The following is a 19,796-nucleotide window of genomic DNA, read 5'->3' as shown; positions in this document are numbered from 1 at the left end:
CGGGACGGAAAACCACCAGCCGCTGGATTCGGCAGCGGACAAAGACCGGCGTACGGCGACGGAAATTCCTTGTCAGAGTCTTGATGATCTCATCGACGGTGAGTCTTCCAAGAGCGCGGCTGTCATTGAAGAGTTGCGTCAGCTGATCCAATGTGGGGGCCGATGCTGCTAACTGGTGAAGACAAGACGGGCTGAGTGCCCTTCTGCGGGACGGCCCCCTAAGAATTGAATGATCGACAGCATATTTGCCTCTCGCTTACCCCACCGAACAAGCTTCCCGGTAGGGCAAAGAGCCCTGCTCTCCGCGTTCTTGCTAGGGCATCATTCGTCAGGTGCACTTTCTAAATACCAGTCTCGTGTCAAAAGAGGGATCGTCTGGGGCTGTTTCAGAATCTCGAAGACCCGCCCAAAATAGCCAAGCATTCGTCAAGATCTGATACTGGCCCCAAGAGATCACTCTTGGGGCCGTTTCGGATTTGACATGGATAGCCACATGAGAGGTGGCAACGAACGGCTTGGATGACTGAGCCTCGAAGACTGCCTATTCCATCATGAGAATCTAGAGAGAGCATGGGCATCGACGGCATCGAAGACACCTCCCTTGGCTGAGTGATCCCCAGATGCTGACCGACGGTCAACGCTTCACGTATCTCTCAGAGGGGGCCAAAATTGACATGGGCATAAGAAGGTCCGGTCCATGAAGATATAAAAGAAGCATGATTTCCACCTGAAATTAAATCTTCGTCCACAGCATTCGACTCCCAACTCATTCGACAAACCATCTTCTTAAGACATCTGCCTCTCCAGTTTCAACAAATTCTTTTGCAACTTTAACCCTTCAAATCAGCCACCATGTTCTTCAACACCAAGTCCATTGTTCTCTTCGGTCTCATGGCTCTGACTTCGGCTTCCCCCGTGGCTGAGTTCAGCAAGCGCGCAAAGCTCGGTGACTTCAAGTGCCCGGATGGTACGACCATCTCCGAGAGCGATATCCGAACAGCCTACCACGAGTGCCGTCGGGTCGATGATCGCACCTATGGACGGTACCCAGCCTACTTTGGTAACCAGGCCGGTAACGGCAAAGTCTTTTCCAACATCCCCGACGGCACAGATTTGCGAGAGTTCCCCATTGTCATTGGCGGAGGACCATACACTGGTGGTGAGTTCTTGAATATCAGATCTTAAATGGAAAGGAAAAATGCTGACTAGTGATGCAGGTGAGCCTGGCGCGTACCGCGTGGTCACCGACTACAAGGATAACCGTGGTGATTTCCGCGGAGTGATGCAGCACACCGGTGCTACTGTCGGGGGCGCCTATACGGCCTGCGAAAAGGTGTAATGGGTACACTGCCTTATTGCGGTGATGGGGGTCCATTCAGATGGAGAAGGGTCCACTCACACCCTGTGTGATGTTGTCAGGGGGACTTAGTGATGGTGTTTTATACTCGGTGATTTTTTTTCTTCATGTTGTGCCTTTGTTTTTGACAATTCCAGGTTGCTGTTCGAATGGAATTATTGAGTTTCAAATTTTCAGTCTGTAGATACAGCCACTGGATCCTATTTATCAACTTTGATTGACGAGAGCCCCGGCTTGATTAAAGATACTCACAAAAAAAGAAACTGGTGAAAAAATGATGAGGTGTTTTCAAAACAAAAAAGCCGGTTCAATTTAGTAGCTTCGCTGGTTCAGAATGATCGAGTGATACCGGTTCACGCAACATGAGGGTAAATATCTCCTGCCCACATTCCCCATATGACTCTAGGTCCAAAACGAGCTGCTCCACAATCTTCCACCCGTACTTGCGATACAACGGCAAGCCAGCGTGTGTGGCCTCGAGATAAATTCGAGTATGCAAAGTGTCCGCAATCGCGATGCCCCACTCCAACAGTGCGGAGCCTATTCCACGACCACGATGCGAAGGTAGAGTAGCTAGAAAATCCAAAACTGAACAAGGATATAGTAAGTCGATGTTCAAACCGGGCTCATTTTTACTTTGACGTACCTATATCTCGAGCCATAGTGTGTCTCTTTCGTGTACCCGCGAGGAGCTTTCGAGGTGCGAAGAAAAGCCCTTCGTTCATAGGCCGAGGCGCATGGGTTAATGGGCTTTCAGCAGCAGCCGCCTGTGCCGCTCCCTCCTCACTAAGGCAACAGGTATGTGGAGGCACTCCGAGGATTTCCGGAATAAACCACCGGGCATACCCAAGAATATGGCCAGTCGTCGAATCAGTCACCGCAACAACGTGCATCTCGGGGTTGGCTATTTGCTTCATCCCATTCAGTGCCTTGAAACGTTTCAGAGTCGGAGGATCGGATTCAGGGAACACGGCAGAACGGAAGCGATATTGTTTGAAACTGGAGTAATTGATTTCGCATAGTTCTGGCATGTCCGCCTCGGTGGCGTAGCGGATCTGGTACATAACGCCGAGTTAATTGGGTTTTAATTGGGTTTTATTTGGTCACAAGGAAGAAAGAAAAGGGGGGAGACGGAGCCTATTATGAGACCTATGGAGAGCATTACTAATGCACTGTCCGAAGCACCAGGATCCTTTAGTAATTTCCAATACCGCGATATAACACTATTTCATCAGATGGTGGGTAAGCGCAATGCCAATAACCTATTCCGAAAGATAAGAACTCAATCTTGTTTACGCATATACTATCTTTAATTCGATGGTCTCGCTATTGTAATAGCCCCTTTACAACAAGTGTGTTCTCTCAAAATTGATCAACGTCCGCTAGATTCCTGAATGCTCTTAGTATATTATCCTATAGCTCTGTTAAACTTTTGAAATGCTACCTAACAAGTTTACTAGGGTCTTCACGTAGAGCCAGGGTCAAAGAGAATGATATGATTTGATTTCATAAATGAAAGACTCCCTAATTCGGGCTTTAATTAAGATTGACATCACTTGTATCACAATAAAAGTGAAAGTACAGGGAATCATGACCGGGGAGCATATATAGACTGGGTATTACTAATTCCTTTTACCAGTTCTCAATTATTGTCTTACGCTTTATTAAAAGAATGAGACTTCATCGTCATTCACACTCTGCCGTTGAGGCTCGTGGATCTGAGACCGTGATTGAACTTTATACAATGGCCTTTTACCGCCCGAACAAACGGTATCGTGTTAACTTAGTTACATCTCATAAGTAGTAATCCGACTTCCGGTCCTATATACCACGTGACAAAATAAACACAAATTTAGTTCTCTTTGATCCCTTGTTCCTAGTTTGTTTGATTCCTACTGGTTTCCCTTAATTCATCACGGTTTAAAATTTTGACGGGGGTTTTCGCCGAAAAAAGACGTGAACAAAATTTCCTTAGCCCGCCGAACTCAGATTTCATCTGTAATGGTACAATCCACGACCTTGGAACTAAGCAAAGCATAAAGCGAGAGTCGTTTATTGCCTCGATCTCTTCAAACTACGGTTCAAAATCAAAAGTAATAGGTTAGAGCAAAGTTTTAATATTACGATAGACTGTCTAAATAGACTTATAGTAACGTAAAAGCCTACCGTGACGAATATGCCAGCCAATATCAGAGTTTAGGCATATGGCTTCAAGAAAAGTCGAAAGAAAATTCAAGTTCTGTATAGAAAAGCCTAGCAAAAACAGTATGTAGTATCTCAAAAGTAGGAGATGTTAACAAAAATTAACTATTGTAGTGGGGGATTCGGTTGCATGTACTTAACGGCGGATGTTCAGTAGTAGGAGATGCCTGAGAGCCTTACCGTCGAGGAAGGTTATCTAGGACCCAGCTTGCGGGATCTGGCATCATCATCACACTTGACCAACAGTTTGGACGGAGGATTCAGGACAGTCTTTACAGTCGGATTCCTCACACTTGCAATGTCACACTCTTTTTGATTCCTGCCTTTGGTACCTGACATCGGATCTCACGATTACCTTGGAGGATTCTAGGACTTACGTGCTTGTGGGTTTGGTTTGGTTCCTCTATGACTCGACCTGTCTGGTGAGATCAGACTGCCGTGAGCATTCCCCTCTTCACTATCTAGGCGAAAGTGGACTTCTAGTGTAATAATCTCTGTTACGACCCAGCCGTACTACGCATATAGGGCCTATAGGCCGCCGTAGTACTCTTGCGCAAGATGTAGTTATGTCCCGCTGTACCCGCGGGCCCTAACTACTACTCACAGGAGCAGCTACCTTAGTTCCTTAGCGATTAGTCTGAATTATATACCTAGAGTTACCTTGGGACCTTTACTTTGATCCGAACCTCTACAGAACTAGATTGGTAGTCCTAACAGAAATACGCGGGCTGAAAGTCGGGGACGAGCTTTACAGCGATATAGGCTCAAGAAGCGGTCTGCAAACACGTAATCTGTCATTTTATACCGCTAGATTTAACTAATCAGCACTCCGTATTAAGCGAGATACAGCCAATTAGAAAGCTAAGACTCGAATAATCAAGAGCGCTATATTTTGCCCGCAGAACTTGCTTCGTATTGTATAAGCGGCGTTTCGCGCCGCAAATCAACCAGCTGAGGCAAATTAGTAATATAATTTATTTTCGATCGATTAGTGGTACTCTGGACACTGATAGGAGAGAGCGTTCAGGCTTAGCTCGGCAGTGATATATACAGTGTCATCTAGGCTATTACCCGCTGGGAAGGTAGCTGAACTGTCTTATTTGAAACCCAGAGGTTAAGGAACATGGAAAGTCGAATATGCCTTTTGACTATCATTCTTTTCACAACATGCTTGCAGGAGAGTCGCCATTGCAGTAGGCCCACAGTCGACTCAAATTCTTCACTTTCAAGGGAACTCCGTTGGTTTCCGCCACTTCATCAACTTCCGAAATCCTAGAATTACCTCTTGGGCTCTCCGTCCGCACTGATGATCGACTATTAGTTGGGATTCTCGCCTCAGGCTCGATGCTTCCTGATGTTGCATCAAGGGCCAGATCCAGCCCTTCCCTGGCTTCTTTACCGCCACCTAACCTGGCATCCATCTCCATAAAATCGCCGTCGAGCAAGCCACGTACAAATCGTCCAGTTGGATCAAGTGGGAACATGTTATCAAGATAATGTTGATTGAGTTGGTGCCCGCGTCCAAGCCGTTCAAAGACGCGGCCCATAAATCTGTTCTCCAGCGGATCTTCGGTGACTTTGCGCATGAAGTGCAAAACCCCCCACCGGCTCACAAAGTCTTTGCTGTTCGCATAATGCTCAATATGGCCAACTGCGCGCTTGTTCCGCGTCTTTAATCGAGAAGGGGTCGGCTTTGAGCCTGCACCTGCACCTGCACCTGCACCGACACTGGGAATATGGACTCGACAAGGGTTGTTGAAGTGGTTCGCGGCATTCCCGAAGGTGTAGACTTCCAGCTGTTTGAGTAAATCATGAGGCACTTCATCATAGAGCCAATCGAGGATCATGCCACCTTCGATGCCTCCTTGAGAATGTAGGATGAGAACGACCTTTTTAATTCCAGGTTCGTAGGGAGCCTTCTTAATGAGTACGTAGCACTGGCGGATATTGGAGTTGCTGTAGAGTAAAGTGCGTTGAATCAGGCATTGAATAACATCGAAGATTATGCCGTTTCTGGTGCAGGTTAGACTCAAGGCTCGGACGCCCCAACATGATCACAGAAAGGAATGACGGAACATACGTTCTATTGTGCACCCCTACCACTGGACGGTGAAAAGTTCGTGATATTCTATCAATATTGCTTTGCAGCCAGTGTTTCCTGTGAGGGCATTTTAGCAAGTTACGTATACTATGGGAAACACCAATTGAGACTCACCCCACCGCGACGCCGTTGAGGAAGATCCAGCTTTCATCATCGTGCCGTCTCCAAGCTTCAGAATGATCGTCCTCAGTTGACTTGAGACCGTCTTCGGGAATCTTGCCATTGAGGAGCTTGCACACGGACGTATTCAACGCGAGGAATAGTCCAATATAGATGATGTAGGAGAAAAAGGGGACTATGATCAGGAATGGCAGAGAAATCAGGAAGAACGATTGTGCAACGACGAGAATGGTGTGAAGGATGATGTCATATATGTTGGCCAGGGACGGATAGAGTTCGTCCAGGCCATGCGATGGACAGGGCCACAGTGGAAGAACAATATTGATCAGGTAGGGGCTCCATCGCAAGAACAGCAGGCTGTCGAAGACAAAGAGCCTCCAAGGGGAGCCTGTATATGAAAGAGGTGCCACTGTCTCTGTACTAATTTGGGAGCCGTAGAATTTCACTGCCATTATGCGAAAATACAAATCTGGCAGCCAGTGGATAGAGAATGAAACTTTCGAGATCAACAACCAAGACCAATTTGTCTTGAATGCCAGATAACTCGATAATCAGCATGCTTTATATAACAGGATGCAGCAGGTAAAATGTAACATGACCTGTCAAGCACTGCTGTTTGTCTTGGTAGTGACGTCTATACAATTATCAGTGTTTGGTGGCAATTTTCACATGACGAATCTCTCCAGTCCTAGACCTTCATCTTATAAGGTTAGGGATCTCAGTTAGCTTATATAGTTGTAATTCATAATTGTTCAAGTTTACTTAGTCTATGAAGGCGAGAACGTCACAGTGTAGGGGACCCGGAGCCGGGAACGATTGGTTCTAGTGTTACCTTGGCCCCACTCGTTATCACATAGATCCAGCAGTGAACAACTACACTTGTATAAGCTGCGGCTAAAATAGAATTTAGACCTAAAACTCCCCTAATGACGAATTTCTGCGGTTCTAGACCTTCATCTTACAAGGTTAAAGAGCTCAGTTAGCTTATATAGTTGTAATTGATAATTGTCTCAAGTTTACTTAGTTTATGAAGTCGAGAACGTCACAATATTAATGACAAATTATGATCGAAGGATGGTGTCACAAATTGTAATTAATTGCATATTTTGGTTTTCATGCAGGCCCAGACAACAAAAATAATGGGAAGCTATAACTATTAACGATATGCACGTTGAACCTCGAGCTATAAAGGATTCGAAGCCCAGAAGAAAAGCTTCCATTGCACCGGCAGCCTTCGATGCCAATCTGTGTCACACTGGAGTAAAAGCGAAGTGCTTGGAGAAAGGCATAAAACAGAGAATTATGGCCTCCGATATCCTGCCTCCTCCCGTTGACGGCGTTAAGCCCTCCAATCCCACCAGCTTCTTACCCTCTGCTTCCCGGTCTGGACATCCAAAAAAGCTCAAGGACTCCAAACCGACTACATATGGAGACTCATCAGACCCCTTCATTACCACCAAGGGCCAAAGACTCAAGTCCGATCAACCACCGTTGAAAGACCACACGAAAGCCAAATTCAACGTGCATGATACATCACATGCTCGCTATCCCCGTATTCCCCGCCCTGTTGAGCTCATGCGAACCTCCTATGATGTTGTCGTCATTGGCTCTGGATACGGCGGGGAGTCGCGGCGAGTCGAATGGCGAGGGGTCGGCAGAGCGTGTATTTGTTGGAGCGCGGCAAGGAGAAATGGCCCGGTGAGTATCCGGCTGAACTCTCTGATTCTTTGAAGCAGCTGCATTTCAGCGGGAAATTCGCTCCCTGGAGGACCAAGGGCAAGTCGGCCGAAGGAGGAGATCCGACAGGACTCTACCACCTGGTGGTGGGGGAGGGACAGAATGCGTTCGTCGGGAACGGTCTAGGCGGAACCAGTTTGCTGAATGCGAACGTCTTCTTGGAGGCCGATCAGCAGGTTCTGAACATGAACTGTTGGCCGGCGGAGCTGAAAGACGAGGCGGCCTGGGAAAAGTGTAAGTTTTTCCTCTTTTCTCCCCTACGGCACGCCAGAACTGGGTATTTCAAACGATGTGCTCGTTACAGGAGATCGCTTTTGCTGGTTATTTCTTAGCATTTCTTGCTGGATAGGAGGATATGGACAATCAGAATTGATCTAATATCCTACAGATTATGACAGGGCCAGAGATGTGCTAGAGCCTACTCCGTATCCACTTGATATTCCGGATCTGCCAAAACTGGACCTACTCCAGCGACAGGCAGATCTTATGGGGTTGGGCGAGAAATTCTATCGTGTTCCGCAGACCACTCGCTTCGTTGATGGTCCCAATAGTACTGGAGTCGAAATGCATGCTTCCACCTTAACCGTCATGGACGCCACTGGCATCAATGATGGGAGCAAGTCGAGCACTTTGGTAAATTATCTCAGCGATGCCTGGAACTGGGGAGCGGAAATGTTCTGCGAATGTGAAGTGCGGTACATCAAGGCAGCCCCGGACGGAGAAGGATATATCGTATATTTTGCCTGGCATGGCGGCAAGCGGGGAGCGTTCAAGAAAAACATCTACGAGGACTTGATGTGGGTACACGCAAGAAAATGCGTGTTCCTTGGAGCCGGAAGCCTGGGCACCACCGAGATTCTTCTCCGCAGTAAACAGATGGGCCTGGAGATGAGTGACAGCATCGGCACTGGAATTAGTGGCAATGGAGATATTCTAGCATTTGGGTACGTGAGTTCGTCTTTTCCTCCTGTGTTACATCGCTAAAATGGTGAGAGATAGCTACAACACGGACTACAATGTCAACTCTGTTGGGCGCCCATTTCCTTCGCCAGAGCGTCCCATCGGGCCATGTATCACCGGGGTGATTGATTGTCGGAGCCAACGTCATCCGCTGGATGGGTTCGTCATCGAAGAGGGGACTGTACCACGAGCGCTTGCTCCGTTATTCGAAGCGATGCTTGAACGCTTGCCCGGACGGATCGCTCCCAGGGGACTCGGTGTTTTTGAAAAGCTTAAACACTTGTTGGCAAGGCAGGGCAGCAAGCTTCTGGGACCCTACTTCCGCAAAGGGAGCACCGAGAAGACTGAGGTATATCTAGTCATGTCGCATGACAGTAAGTCGCCTGTTACATGCCTTTAAATTTCTCGATGCAGCCATTAATAGGACTGGTGATCTTAGGCAACCAGGCGACTCTCACTCTTCAAGGTGATAGACCGATACTCAAATTCTCGGGCGTAGGCCGCTCCGAGCATGTTAAGTACCTCGATTCAGTCCTTGCCCGTGCGACAAATGCTGTGGGAGGAACTTACGTGGGAAGTCCGTTCTGGGCTGCTCTGGGTCAGCAAGAAATTACTGTTCACGCAATGTATGTTCCGTCGGAACCCATCATGCGAATGCTACCTATACCTGACATTCTCTTGCAGCGGCGGAGCCTGTATCAGCAGTGATGGAACAGGTGCAAATGGCGGGACAAATCATATGGGCGAGGTGTTACAAGGCAACGGCACTGAGGTCCATGAAGGTTTGTTTGTCTGCGACGGCGCTCTCGTTCCCACTGCTCTGGGAGCCAATCCCTTCGCCACAATCACTGCATTGGCCGAGAGGTCAGTGGAACTAGCTGCGGAAAAGAGAGGTATCGACATTGACTTCGATACGAGCAATGGTAAGTTAACTCGAGTAAATTCGCCGGTGCGATATTTACTTGTAATAGGCATCCTAGACCTATATGGCAAACCCAGATTCCCTGTGGTGGATAATGCAGGCCTTGAAACCACGGAAAAGCTCATCGATGTGGCCAAGGATGACCAGACCAGTGGAATTGGGTTTACGGAGGTAATGTCTGGCTTCATCCACGTTGGAGATGATGTTAAAGACTTTGACCTTGCCACCAAAATTGCTCGCAGTGAATGCGAGGCGGCCAGGTTTTTCCTCAGTGTGAAGTCTTGGGACACCGAAGACTGTAAATCTACCACATCCCGGGTTTCTTCTCTGTTGAAGGCTGACTTTCCCAAGTGGTCTCGAGCAGCGCTCATTCCGCCATGCTGACCGGCTCCTTCTCCTGTGCTGGACTTAAGGGTCCATTCATGGTGCATAGGGGCGATTTCCAGCTCTTCAATCAGGATCCAAGAGAACCAACTACTCGGAACTTGACCTATCACTTCGAGATGATATCCCCATCTCGTGAAAAGCTCTGTTTCAATGGTTATAAAGTCGTCAATCCCTCCGTTGCTTTTGATCCGATTGGTCTTTGGAAAGCAACATCCACTCTGTATGCCACCATCACAGTACCAGACGGTAAGGTCATCGGACGCGGTACGCTTCATATTCAACCAGCAGATTTTGTCTCGGAACTTGCAACACTCGAACCCACTGGCCGAAATCTGTACGCAAAGGTCAAATCCGTTGTCAGCTTTATTACCTACTTTACAAGAGAGGCCGCCAATATTTTCTTCGTGCCGTTGACCTACCTCCAATGGCCCAGTCCCACATTCCATGGCTACGACAACGTAGGGGAGATATCCGAGACATACACTGTGGTCGCCTCCGATGGCATCCATTCAACAATGCAAATGTGGAATCCGCCAGGCAGCGATGTATTCACCGCAAGGCCAACTATTCTGTTTGTTCCTGGTGCCGCAGTCGACTATCAAATATTCGGCCTTCCCACTATTGAAAAGAATGCCATCGATTATTTCCGTGAAGCGGGCTACCGGGTCTACTGTGTCACACATCGAGTCGGCAAGACCATGACGGCCATGAAAGGGAATACAACCTTCGACGCGCGTCTTGACGTCCTCGCTGCTTTGGCCAGAATCCGCAAGTTGCAAGAAACGCAGACGCACGGGCAAGCGGAGAAGACCTACGTGATTGCTCACTGCGCTGGCTCTCTCGCGTTGTCCATGGGCCTTCTGGATGGAAGCATTCCAGCCGGCTGGATTAAAGGCATTACCGCGTCGAATGTCTTCATGAATGTGATATTTCCCAACGTCAATATGGCCTTAGCTTCGTTTCCGGTCCCACTGAACAAGCTGTGCAATAAGCTCGAGGGTTCATGGTTCAGCTGCACTAGCAGCCCCAGCGACTGTCCCCTCCAACGGATTCTCAATCAGATCTTACGCTTCTACCCCGTGGGAAGTAAAGCAGAGCTCTGTGATTCAGTCGTTTGCCGTAGAAGCAGTTTGGTTTTTGGCCGGTAAGTAAGCTATAGTCATCTGTGCTCATCCCTCAATTCCAGCTCCACCAACAGAATATTACCACATGCTTACTGTTGTTACTTCCATTTCCCGCAGCCTCTGGACGCACAAAAACCTCAACGCCTCAACTCACACACAGCTGGCGAACTTCCTAGGCGGCACATCCATGCGCTCCCTCGGTCATTTCATGTCCATGGGTCGTCTCGGCCATGTAACCACCAGCCCGCCCACATCGATCAACCTTGTGACTCCATATAACATTGCACGCCTTGAAGGCATTCCCATTTTCTTATTCTCAGGAGCAAATAATGCAGTGTATGCACCTGAGAGCACGGATGTCTCATACACAATGCTTCGGGATGCACATGGTCCAGATGACTATGAGAGAGTTGTCTTCGAGGGAAGAGGCCACCTAGATTGCTGGATGGGGGCCACTGCCCATACGGACGTGTACCCAAGGGTTAGAGAGCATGTGGATAAGGTTATGCTTGGTACTTAATGAGCGAGCGTGGGCATGTTACCACACAATTGCCTCCCTCTTCGGTTGGACTGGATCGTCTACATTTTTAAGTCTAGTGTTGTTGTTGGGCGCTCAATCTAGAAGTGGAACAAATTTCTTAATTCAACTAACCAGGTAGCTCGGAACGGGAATAACCAACATGAAGAGAGAAAGAGAGAGAATGTGGAAGGACCATATCAGATCAAAATATTCCGCTTTGATCACATCGTCAGTCAGCATCGAGTATGTAGCTCACTAGGTGGCCAGGTCATCAGGTCATCAGGTCATCAGGTGACCTGATGAGTTCAATTCTGGTAATTACTGGGATGTCATAGTAGTTACTAGTAGGTCCAAGGGAAAAATACTACTTATCTCTCTAGACAGAGGGCACTTTCCAAGGCCTATATATGGTCTCGCAGCAGGATGTAAAGGAGTGGTTATGAGTATAAATTATTAACTAGCAACGCTAGGGAATAATTACTAATATTTAATAGCAATTATGAGCCTCCGGGGCGAACTGGTTCCACTACTTAGTCAGTCTGATATATTACGCGTAGCTAACTAGTAAATATGAGCCAATGACATAATGACAGCTGATAGACCTACAGGTCTACAAGGCAAGGAAGCAATCTGGAGGCGAGACAACTGGGCTTGGGAAGTCTAGGGAGAAGGAAGAAGAGAGAGAGAGAGGGAAAACCCACGATGGGGAAAAACCCTCAAGACACATGACCGCTGGTGGGCCTAGCAAACATCTGGAGAGGGCAAACTCTCTCAACAGCAGAAGTAAATACCGGAAACGGGCATCGTCTGTGGCTGAAAATGGCAGCAAGTTTTGCAAAACAACGGTTGAAGACAGTGGAAGGGAATGATCCACAAAGAGCTGTCAGCAGACTGTATCGAGCGCTCTGGTCCCCAAATGACGGTTATACAATTGGTATATTTGTTCCAGAGGCTCGTTTGACATTGATGACATGCGATAAAAGAGTAGAATGATCACCCTTGCTGACAAATGCATCACGAGCATGTGAATCCTGAGCTTTCCTTGGACGAAATGACATTGTCCTTTCATCTGGCAACTTGCATTCCCTGTACTGCACAGGTCAGCTCCTCTGTGAGAGATTTTCACACGAGACGAAAATGACGTTATCCATATCATGTTGCTTGGTCACATGATCCCTTATCATACTCTCAGATCTACCAAGAAGTTTGTGGACTTCTATCTCTCATGAATCATGGGGTTTTGTACACCATGGGCCGGACGCCTATCGATTCGTCACCATTTGCAGGTCGTTATGCCATTTCTTGCTACCCGGTTAGGGATAAAGTGTCTCCTCAGATTGGATATTTGAAGGCCAAGATTCAGTCCTTGTTACTATTGAATTATACATTTTATTACCAACACACAGCTTATTGATTCTTCCTTACCTGATCGACAGGCATTTCTATCCTGACAAAATGGATCCTTAACATCCTCCTTCCATTTGCTGCGCTCGAAATTTCGGTGAGTATTCGATACATATAGTGTGAAAAACACTCGAGTGCACATAATCAAGCTGTTTATGACGACCGAGGACAAGGTGCTCGTCAGCACGTTGCTTTCAAGATCAGTCATCATGAACCTGAAGGGTAAACTGAAGATCTTGGACAAGGTTCTCAGCGAAGGGGCATCAATTAAATTCCCTGGCGATCCCGACTTCTATCCAAATACCATTAGGTGGAGTGAGTATGCAGCACCCCAGCCAGGCGCAGTGATCAACGTAGCGACGGAAACGGATGTCCAAAAGACATTAGGTGAAATTTTTTTCGAATTGCTGATGATTGGAATAGTTCTAAGACGGACGGGCGGTGATAGTTGATTCAGCTGCTGACCATGTGCAGGTGCAATGGGCCATCCAAAATGACGTTGAATTCCTCGCTCAAACTGGCGGTCACGGGTGGACAACGTCATGGAATCTCGGAGATTCTGGGGTTCTCATCAACTTGAGAGGCTTAAAAACGTAGCCGTGAACCTCAAAGAGGAGTGGGCCATCATTGAAGCCGGCGCTTTGGTTGGTGAAGTCATCGACGCGGCCTATGCCGCAAAAGCCCATGTCGGTGCGTCGGTTCTGCATGCGATAGATGGGTTGATCGTACTCTACCCGAATAACGGACTAACTCACTGAATACACAGTTGTCGGCAACTGTAACTCCGTCGGGGCCTGTGGTGCGATGCTTGGTGGTGGCTTCAGTCGACTTCAAGCCAACTACAGCATATCCATTGACAATGTGATATCTCTCCGGCTCGTCACTGAGAAGGGGGACATGATCGCCGCCTCTTCGACCGAAAATGTCGAGCTTCTATGGGGTTTGAAAGGAGCCGGACATAACTTCGGCATCGTGACGGCGGCGAAGGTCAAAGCATTTCCGCAAATCAACAACGGCATACACTGGGAAAGCACTATGGTCTTCCTCCCAGACCATATCGAAGAAGTCACTCAGACCATCAATGATCTTCACATGGGGGAAGGAATGTCAATCCACTACGTTTTCACCGGCCTTTCACCATTTGGATTCGTATGTGAACCCCTTTTTCACCTGGCCTTTGGTTCATATCATGAAAGCTCCTGCGCTAACCCATATGACTTTACAGCCGGCGGTGGTGCTGGAACTGTGGTATGCCGGTACACCTTCAGATGCGCAAAAGGCATTTGCTCCTCTCTTTAGCCTAAAGCCTATCTACCAGGATAGCTCGCCAACGCCGTACAACGAGATCAACGCGGTTCTCGACCGCGGCCAATACAAAGGCGGCCAGAAGCCGATGTGGTCCGTCGCTCTGGAGAAAATCGACCCTGCGGCCGCGCGGGAACTCTGGAAACACTATCTGGCGTTTCGCCTACGTCACCCATCCGCCAAGGACTCGGTCGTCATGTTCCAATGCTACGGCTTTGGAAAAGTCCGCCAGGTGCCGGATGAGAGCGCGGCATTCCCATGGAGAGCTTTGAACTTTCACGTGTGAGTCTTCCAATTAATACGGCCAGTCTTGGGACGTGCTCCCCGTTCTCTGCCCCCAATATGGCCAAATAAAACCCTGACGATAACCTCCCTCCATCAGCTGTGCCTCTCTTCTATACTCCGACCCTATACTTGATGAAGCTGCCAACGTATGGGGCGACAAGTTCCGGCAGATCTTGCAAGAGGCGTCTGGTATGCGAAAGAATAAAGTGTACGTCTTGCACAACACGCTGCCACTTGTGCTCTACGAATTTATTCTTTTCATTCAACTTAACTCTTGTGTCATCTAGATATGTCAACTACGCCACGGGGAATGAGCCCATCGAGGAAAAATATGGCTATGGTGAAGATCGATTGAAGAAACTGAGAGATCTTAAAACGGAGTGGGATCCTGAGGGGAGGTTTAGTCACTATCATCCCATTCACTGACGAACATATACCGTATTTGCCAATGAACCAGTTCTGGTTGTGGGAAATGCTCTTTGGAACAACGCCATATCGGTCTAATCAGGCCTGTAACTCGATGCCCACATGAATCATATTTTCTGTGTTCTCTGATAAGATTGAAGACAAATTGCTGAAGATTCAAGCCTAGCAGCAGGTACCGCTTAGTGAACATTAGGTGGCCGAAGAGGAATAAGGCGAGGGGCTTTCAGGACTGATAATTTGTCCAGAAACCACCGGCTGCAAAGAAATTTCTTGATGTAGTCCCTTCGCCATACATGCGCACGTGGAAGTAACATGGATGACAGTCGACTAATGAATCGACCAGTTGCTCTGTAAAATCCCCTTTTTCCCGTTCTTTGCTTCCGAGTTTTGGGGGAATTCTTTAATTGTAGCTGGGTCCTCATTCGTCCGTAGCAGGGCCTCTGGTATGTTCTCCAGGGGTCTCACAACTGGTGCAGTGAAGTACTCATCTAATTGCACATCAACTTCACTAGTGGAATGAATACTCACTTTTCTGATTCGAAATTTCCAGTATTTTAATACACTTTTAATAGAATTTGCAACACGTAGCTAACTAGCGGGAAATACCACAAATCTCAAGTGCTTTGAACCCCTATAAGCGTCCCACGTGTCAGATGAAACCCAGCCTACGCCTTTACTCTCTCGATAGGAGCTCAGCACAACTTTACCTGTTAAATAGATGGCCATTAATTAATTTTCAGTTCATCTCTTCCTGCGTCATTACACAGCAATATCCATGGTCATTGTCGGTGCTGGGGCGGAGATATTCATGATAGACACTTTCGAATCCTGACCCGCATACGAGCGGCTGCTAGGATTGGATATAAACGTGAAGCTCTTATTTCCTGTACTTCCCGGGAACGGGTCGCCAGGGTCACCACGGCCTGCACGTGTGGCGAGCTGATTCAGAGCATCAGCCTGCATGAGACCGACTTTGTAATGGCGTTCGTCATGATTATCATCCTGCGAGTCGTCAATGTGCCAGACTGCACATTGAGGTTAGTTGAGCGGAACCGTGTCAAATTAGGGAAAGAATATCATACCGAGAAGACCAAATCCAGGAAGTGACTGGTCAAACCCGACGGGCTCGCGGTTCTCTAGTAAGAAGTACTCCTGGCTTGCATGATCACCATTCTTCCACAGGCGGTGGACTTGCAGCTTGTCCTCCACGGCGCCTAATGTGATAGACTGGGGGTGGGTATCCACGACTTCGTCCACCCAGCCCTGGGTCACTTTGCACCAGGCAGAAGGGTGGCAAGGTTTAACGCCCGGTGGTGAACCACCCCATGAGCCTCCCGCCATGAGACACCAATTTCCAGCACCCTCGGAGCTGCTATCAATGTCGTAAAGATCCGGCCAACCGAATACGAGATGGCCCAGCTCATGGGCAGCCACGCCAACTTTAGCATCCTCCGGGATCGTAAGGAAGGCAAAGATATTGACTCCGTCGACATTAGTGACAGCTGGTAGTGTCCACTTAAGAGACCAAACATCGTCCTTTCTCCCGGTCTCCTCAGCGCCCTGTCCGGCATGCACCACCACAAAGGCATCGACGTAACCATTTTGGTCATTATCATATGGGGCGAAATTGACTTGACCTTTGAGCGCATCCAGTGCATCCGCAGCCATCGTCTGAGCATTTGGAGTAGCATCGGTCATCCCGCTATCGCCATGTGCGTAGGCTGATAGTTTATGGGGCATGCGCAGAGGGCCAACAACCTCGCCACTGAGGCTAATCTTACCACCGCTAACCTCGTTGTAATACTCGGTGACACTGCCAGTGTCGATTCTTCCAGTGGAGAAAAAGAGATCTTTGAAGTATTGTGGGGTATTCGCTCCCATTTTCTTATCTGGGAAGTCAACTAGGACCACAGCAGCTCTATTGTCGAGCATTGCTGTCAGCCAAAATAACAGTTCGGGCTGATATATTGGTCGATTTACCTACCGAATAGCACCACGGAGGGGAGTTCTATCTAATGCAGCTCTGCTCAAACGGCTCGCAGAGACAGCAGTCTCGAAATAAGATTCGGGGAAGATGCATCCATCGTTCAGACCTGTGCGTGTTCCAGTCCTGGCGCTGAAGGACGGACGTCCGGGAACCTGCGTGGTGATAGAGGGAGCAGTAAGGGCATTCGGTTCATATCGGAGTCGGGCAAGGAGATCTGGATTGGGAGGGACAGGGCACGGTCTCGAGTCATCACATTCATGTCCTGGAGTCATCCTGCCGCTGCTATTTCCCTCTCTTATGCTCTAGTGGGCAGTAGTTATGAGATTAAAATGCGTCCCAATAGATCCCAGTGGAGCTGGATATGAAGATGAATGCATTCCAGCGAGGGGGGAAACGCCAACATTTATAGAAAACCCGGAGGAATATTATTTGCAAATACGATGTTAACAGGTTGAATCTTGCAATCAATAGATCCCAACTATTGTCAGACTTTTGCCACTTTTAATCACTTTGCAACTGATACCAAGCAGTCATTGGTGTTTTTCTGTCAGTTTTCATCTTTAGAAATCTGGGACGAGGGGTCATATGATCATGTTCGTTCTTCTTAATCTGGCCTAGAAACCTGTCACATGTGCAGGTAACGGAGAAGCATATTCTAGACTCTCGATCGCCCATGTGACGCAAGCCACCCGTAAATGTGATCTTCATTAGAGTAATCTTCCGGTTCACGACTACAATGGGCTCTTACAAAGAGCCGAATGTGCTGAACCCACTAGCAAATCTAAAGCAGCTTCATAAAGTTTGGGAAATTGGTAAACTTAACATTGGTATCTGCTGCCCATTCCACGTCTGCTTTCATCTTCTAGACACTTTAGACTCGGCTAGATTGTTCATGCGACTTGTAATGCGTGCAAGCGGAGTTTCCCTAGCTCAACCTCGGCATTTATCACCTGCCAACCAAACTCCACCAGAAACTATAACTTCAAGTTCGTGGCTGGGAACACCTGCCTGCAAGCGGAAATAGTATTCTGCCAAGATAATGAGACCTCATGGTGTTAATGTTGGGCCTTTGGCACCTCTTCGAGGGATTGGGTGATAAGGACGGCTAGCTTTGATTTGCCGCAGCAGACTGGCCTGTCTCTCGATTCCCATATGAAGATAACATTCCCCGCTAATTGGCGTGAGGCGGATAGATACAAATCGATCAACTCTGAAGGTTAGCCAGGCCGAATTCTTAGCGCAGTCGATCATCTGCTAGTGCGATATCCTTCTATAGGGTACACTCGCAGGGCACTCCTGTTGCCTCCCAGTGCGCGAACCCAAATGATGTCTCTGGAGTCGCCACAGCCTACAACTGCCCATTTTCGTTTCAAGAGACTGTGAAAACAGCCGTGGGCGTGCCTAACTCCGTTACCATAGCCTACTTCACAGACTCAACTGGCGTTAACAATAACACTGATGGAACCTTGGTTGGCAACTGGTATTACTACACCGACATGATCCTAGCGAATATGCGCACTGCGCGCCCGGCAGCCCTGCAGAATGACCCGGAGGTTCTGTTCCGTGGGCGTGTCGCTGACCCCGAAGAAGTCTGATTAAACTTAAGGTCTAGACCATGCCGGTTAGCTCCTCGATGGCAAACCAGACAGCCGCCTCTTTCAAACTTAAAATTTACAAGTATGACCCACTACTGATCACCGAGAACAATCTAATAATGACTGTTTTGATAAGGATCAAATGACACCCCATTTGCAAAACTTGTCAAGTCATTGAGGCATCATGGTTACGAAAGCAACAGTGTCTTTTCTCCTTGGTATTGGAAAAGTATGCTCTTGGCCAGATTGCACTCATTCAAAATATAAATTCGCCGTGATATCCCTCAAGTGCTGGGATGGAAATTGATATTCATTGCAACCACACTTCTAGTGAACCAAGCTGGATCTTAGCAGTACAAACTGGTGTGGAACATCCACTGATCCACCCAAGTCATCCATCATGTCCCACGCTCAAAGTACTATCAACCCTGCCCGGGCCAATTTCTTCCAGGATCTGAAAGCAGATCTTGGTCATGAGGTATTGGAAACCCTGGACCCCAAGAAGGCCAAGTCCCAGAGCCTGCCGACCGCAGCAGGCTCCTCTGCGACTAAACTTGATGGGTATCCATGCATAACTCAAAAGCCCACGGCTGTGGCGATCGCAGGCAGTATTAGCCCTACAGCCCTTCAAGTCGGGCTTGGAAAGGAGATACCCCGCTGGAGGACCGGACCGACAAAAACCGTCAACTTTGCCGTTCTTGCGACTGGATATTCAAAGCCGGAGCACGCTTTTCTGGCAGCGAACAAATTGAATGAAGCCGCCAATGAATGGAACGAGCTGAAGCTCGGTGTGCAATTTGAATGGGTTTATAAGATCGAAGATGCCGCATTCGTCCTCGCCTACGCGAAGGAAGTCAGCCCGGGGACCCTTGCTGAGGCCTTTTTCCCGAATAATCTGGATCTGAACGTGCTGAACGTCTATCCTGCTGCATTCCAGGAAGGAACAGTGCAATACTTGAAGAATATTTTCTTGCATGAGTTAGGTCATGTCCTGGGACTCCGTCACGAGTTTGCCCCGGAGAGGGAAACTGGTGCCAACCTGAACTCAGTCCAAATTGGTCCACGTAACCCATCATCAGTGATGGCATACGAATTCCCTCCCCAGATGCAGCCCTCGGATATCGACAGCACTAAAACTTTCTACCAATTCTCTGGAACATATCTTGGTGTTATGGAAAAGACTGGTAGGCTACCTATTGTGGACTACGATGCAAATAACTAGTATCGCACCCTGGGAGATCTATCCTGAGTACTCAATAACCACCAGGCAAAGTGAATGTTTTATGTTACTTTTACCGTCAGATAAATTGAAACCCACGTTGTTTATCATGCCGCCGTAACATTTGAACTTCTGTCTGAGCGCA

At 48.1% G+C, this 19,796-nt stretch overlaps 9 protein-coding genes across 9 annotated transcripts; 5 read left to right on the top strand and 4 right to left on the bottom strand.

The window, feature by feature from the left end:
- Positions 1 to 852: 852 nt before the first annotated feature.
- POX_h09400 (uncharacterized protein) lies at positions 853 to 1,339 on the top strand (the record flags this gene model as incomplete). Its single annotated transcript, XM_050118154.1, has 2 exons — positions 853 to 1,159; positions 1,218 to 1,339. 2 exons carry the CDS (start codon positions 853 to 855, stop codon positions 1,337 to 1,339), a joined length of 429 nt encoding a protein of 142 aa, XP_049964941.1.
- Positions 1,340 to 1,664: 325 nt separating this feature from the next.
- Positions 1,665 to 2,421, bottom strand: POX_h09399 (uncharacterized protein; the record flags this gene model as incomplete). The annotated part of the gene is made up of 2 exons (XM_050118153.1): positions 1,665 to 1,945; positions 2,004 to 2,421. 2 exons carry the CDS (start codon positions 2,419 to 2,421, stop codon positions 1,665 to 1,667), a joined length of 699 nt encoding a protein of 232 aa, XP_049964940.1.
- Positions 2,422 to 3,751: 1,330 nt separating this feature from the next.
- Positions 3,752 to 3,898, bottom strand: POX_h09398 (uncharacterized protein; the record flags this gene model as incomplete). Its single annotated transcript, XM_050118152.1, has 1 exon — positions 3,752 to 3,898. The coding sequence occupies one exon, from the start codon at positions 3,896 to 3,898 to the stop codon at positions 3,752 to 3,754; it is 147 nt and encodes a 48-aa protein (XP_049964939.1).
- Positions 3,899 to 4,719: 821 nt separating this feature from the next.
- POX_h09397 (uncharacterized protein) lies at positions 4,720 to 6,232 on the bottom strand (the record flags this gene model as incomplete). Its single annotated transcript, XM_050118151.1, has 3 exons — positions 4,720 to 5,572; positions 5,640 to 5,717; positions 5,775 to 6,232. The coding sequence occupies 3 exons, from the start codon at positions 6,230 to 6,232 to the stop codon at positions 4,720 to 4,722; spliced, it is 1,389 nt and encodes a 462-aa protein (XP_049964938.1).
- An 850-nt stretch (positions 6,233 to 7,082) lies between these two features.
- POX_h09396 (uncharacterized protein) lies at positions 7,083 to 12,299 on the top strand (the record flags this gene model as incomplete). Its single annotated transcript, XM_050118150.1, has 11 exons — positions 7,083 to 7,430; positions 7,517 to 7,751; positions 7,906 to 8,461; positions 8,517 to 8,851; positions 8,917 to 9,103; positions 9,162 to 9,400; positions 9,449 to 9,697; positions 9,751 to 10,930; positions 11,028 to 11,422; positions 11,570 to 11,673; positions 12,039 to 12,299. 11 exons carry the CDS (start codon positions 7,083 to 7,085, stop codon positions 12,297 to 12,299), a joined length of 4,089 nt encoding a protein of 1,362 aa, XP_049964937.1.
- A 744-nt stretch (positions 12,300 to 13,043) lies between these two features.
- On the top strand, positions 13,044 to 14,850 carry POX_h09395 (uncharacterized protein; the record flags this gene model as incomplete). Its single annotated transcript, XM_050118149.1, has 6 exons — positions 13,044 to 13,221; positions 13,432 to 13,524; positions 13,601 to 13,983; positions 14,060 to 14,421; positions 14,522 to 14,632; positions 14,712 to 14,850. The coding sequence occupies 6 exons, from the start codon at positions 13,044 to 13,046 to the stop codon at positions 14,848 to 14,850; spliced, it is 1,266 nt and encodes a 421-aa protein (XP_049964936.1).
- Positions 14,851 to 15,609: 759 nt separating this feature from the next.
- On the bottom strand, positions 15,610 to 17,109 carry POX_h09394 (uncharacterized protein; the record flags this gene model as incomplete). The annotated part of the gene is made up of 3 exons (XM_050118148.1): positions 15,610 to 15,875; positions 15,933 to 16,768; positions 16,835 to 17,109. 3 exons carry the CDS (start codon positions 17,107 to 17,109, stop codon positions 15,610 to 15,612), a joined length of 1,377 nt encoding a protein of 458 aa, XP_049964935.1.
- Positions 17,110 to 17,886: 777 nt separating this feature from the next.
- Positions 17,887 to 18,432, top strand: POX_h09393 (uncharacterized protein; the record flags this gene model as incomplete). Its single annotated transcript, XM_050118147.1, has 2 exons — positions 17,887 to 17,897; positions 18,114 to 18,432. The coding sequence occupies 2 exons, from the start codon at positions 17,887 to 17,889 to the stop codon at positions 18,430 to 18,432; spliced, it is 330 nt and encodes a 109-aa protein (XP_049964934.1).
- Positions 18,433 to 18,832: 400 nt separating this feature from the next.
- POX_h09392 (uncharacterized protein) lies at positions 18,833 to 19,654 on the top strand (the record flags this gene model as incomplete). Its single annotated transcript, XM_050118146.1, has 1 exon — positions 18,833 to 19,654. One exon carries the CDS (start codon positions 18,833 to 18,835, stop codon positions 19,652 to 19,654), a length of 822 nt encoding a protein of 273 aa, XP_049964933.1.
- Between the last annotated feature and the right edge of the window lie 142 nt (positions 19,655 to 19,796).

The sequence above is a fragment of the Penicillium oxalicum genome, chromosome VIII, assembly GCF_001723175.1.
Source record: "Penicillium oxalicum strain HP7-1 chromosome VIII, whole genome shotgun sequence".
In the NCBI taxonomy this organism is placed as follows: domain Eukaryota; kingdom Fungi; phylum Ascomycota; class Eurotiomycetes; order Eurotiales; family Aspergillaceae; genus Penicillium; species Penicillium oxalicum.
Note: the sequence above shows the minus strand (reverse complement) of the source record. Positions and strands in the feature narration are given on the sequence as shown.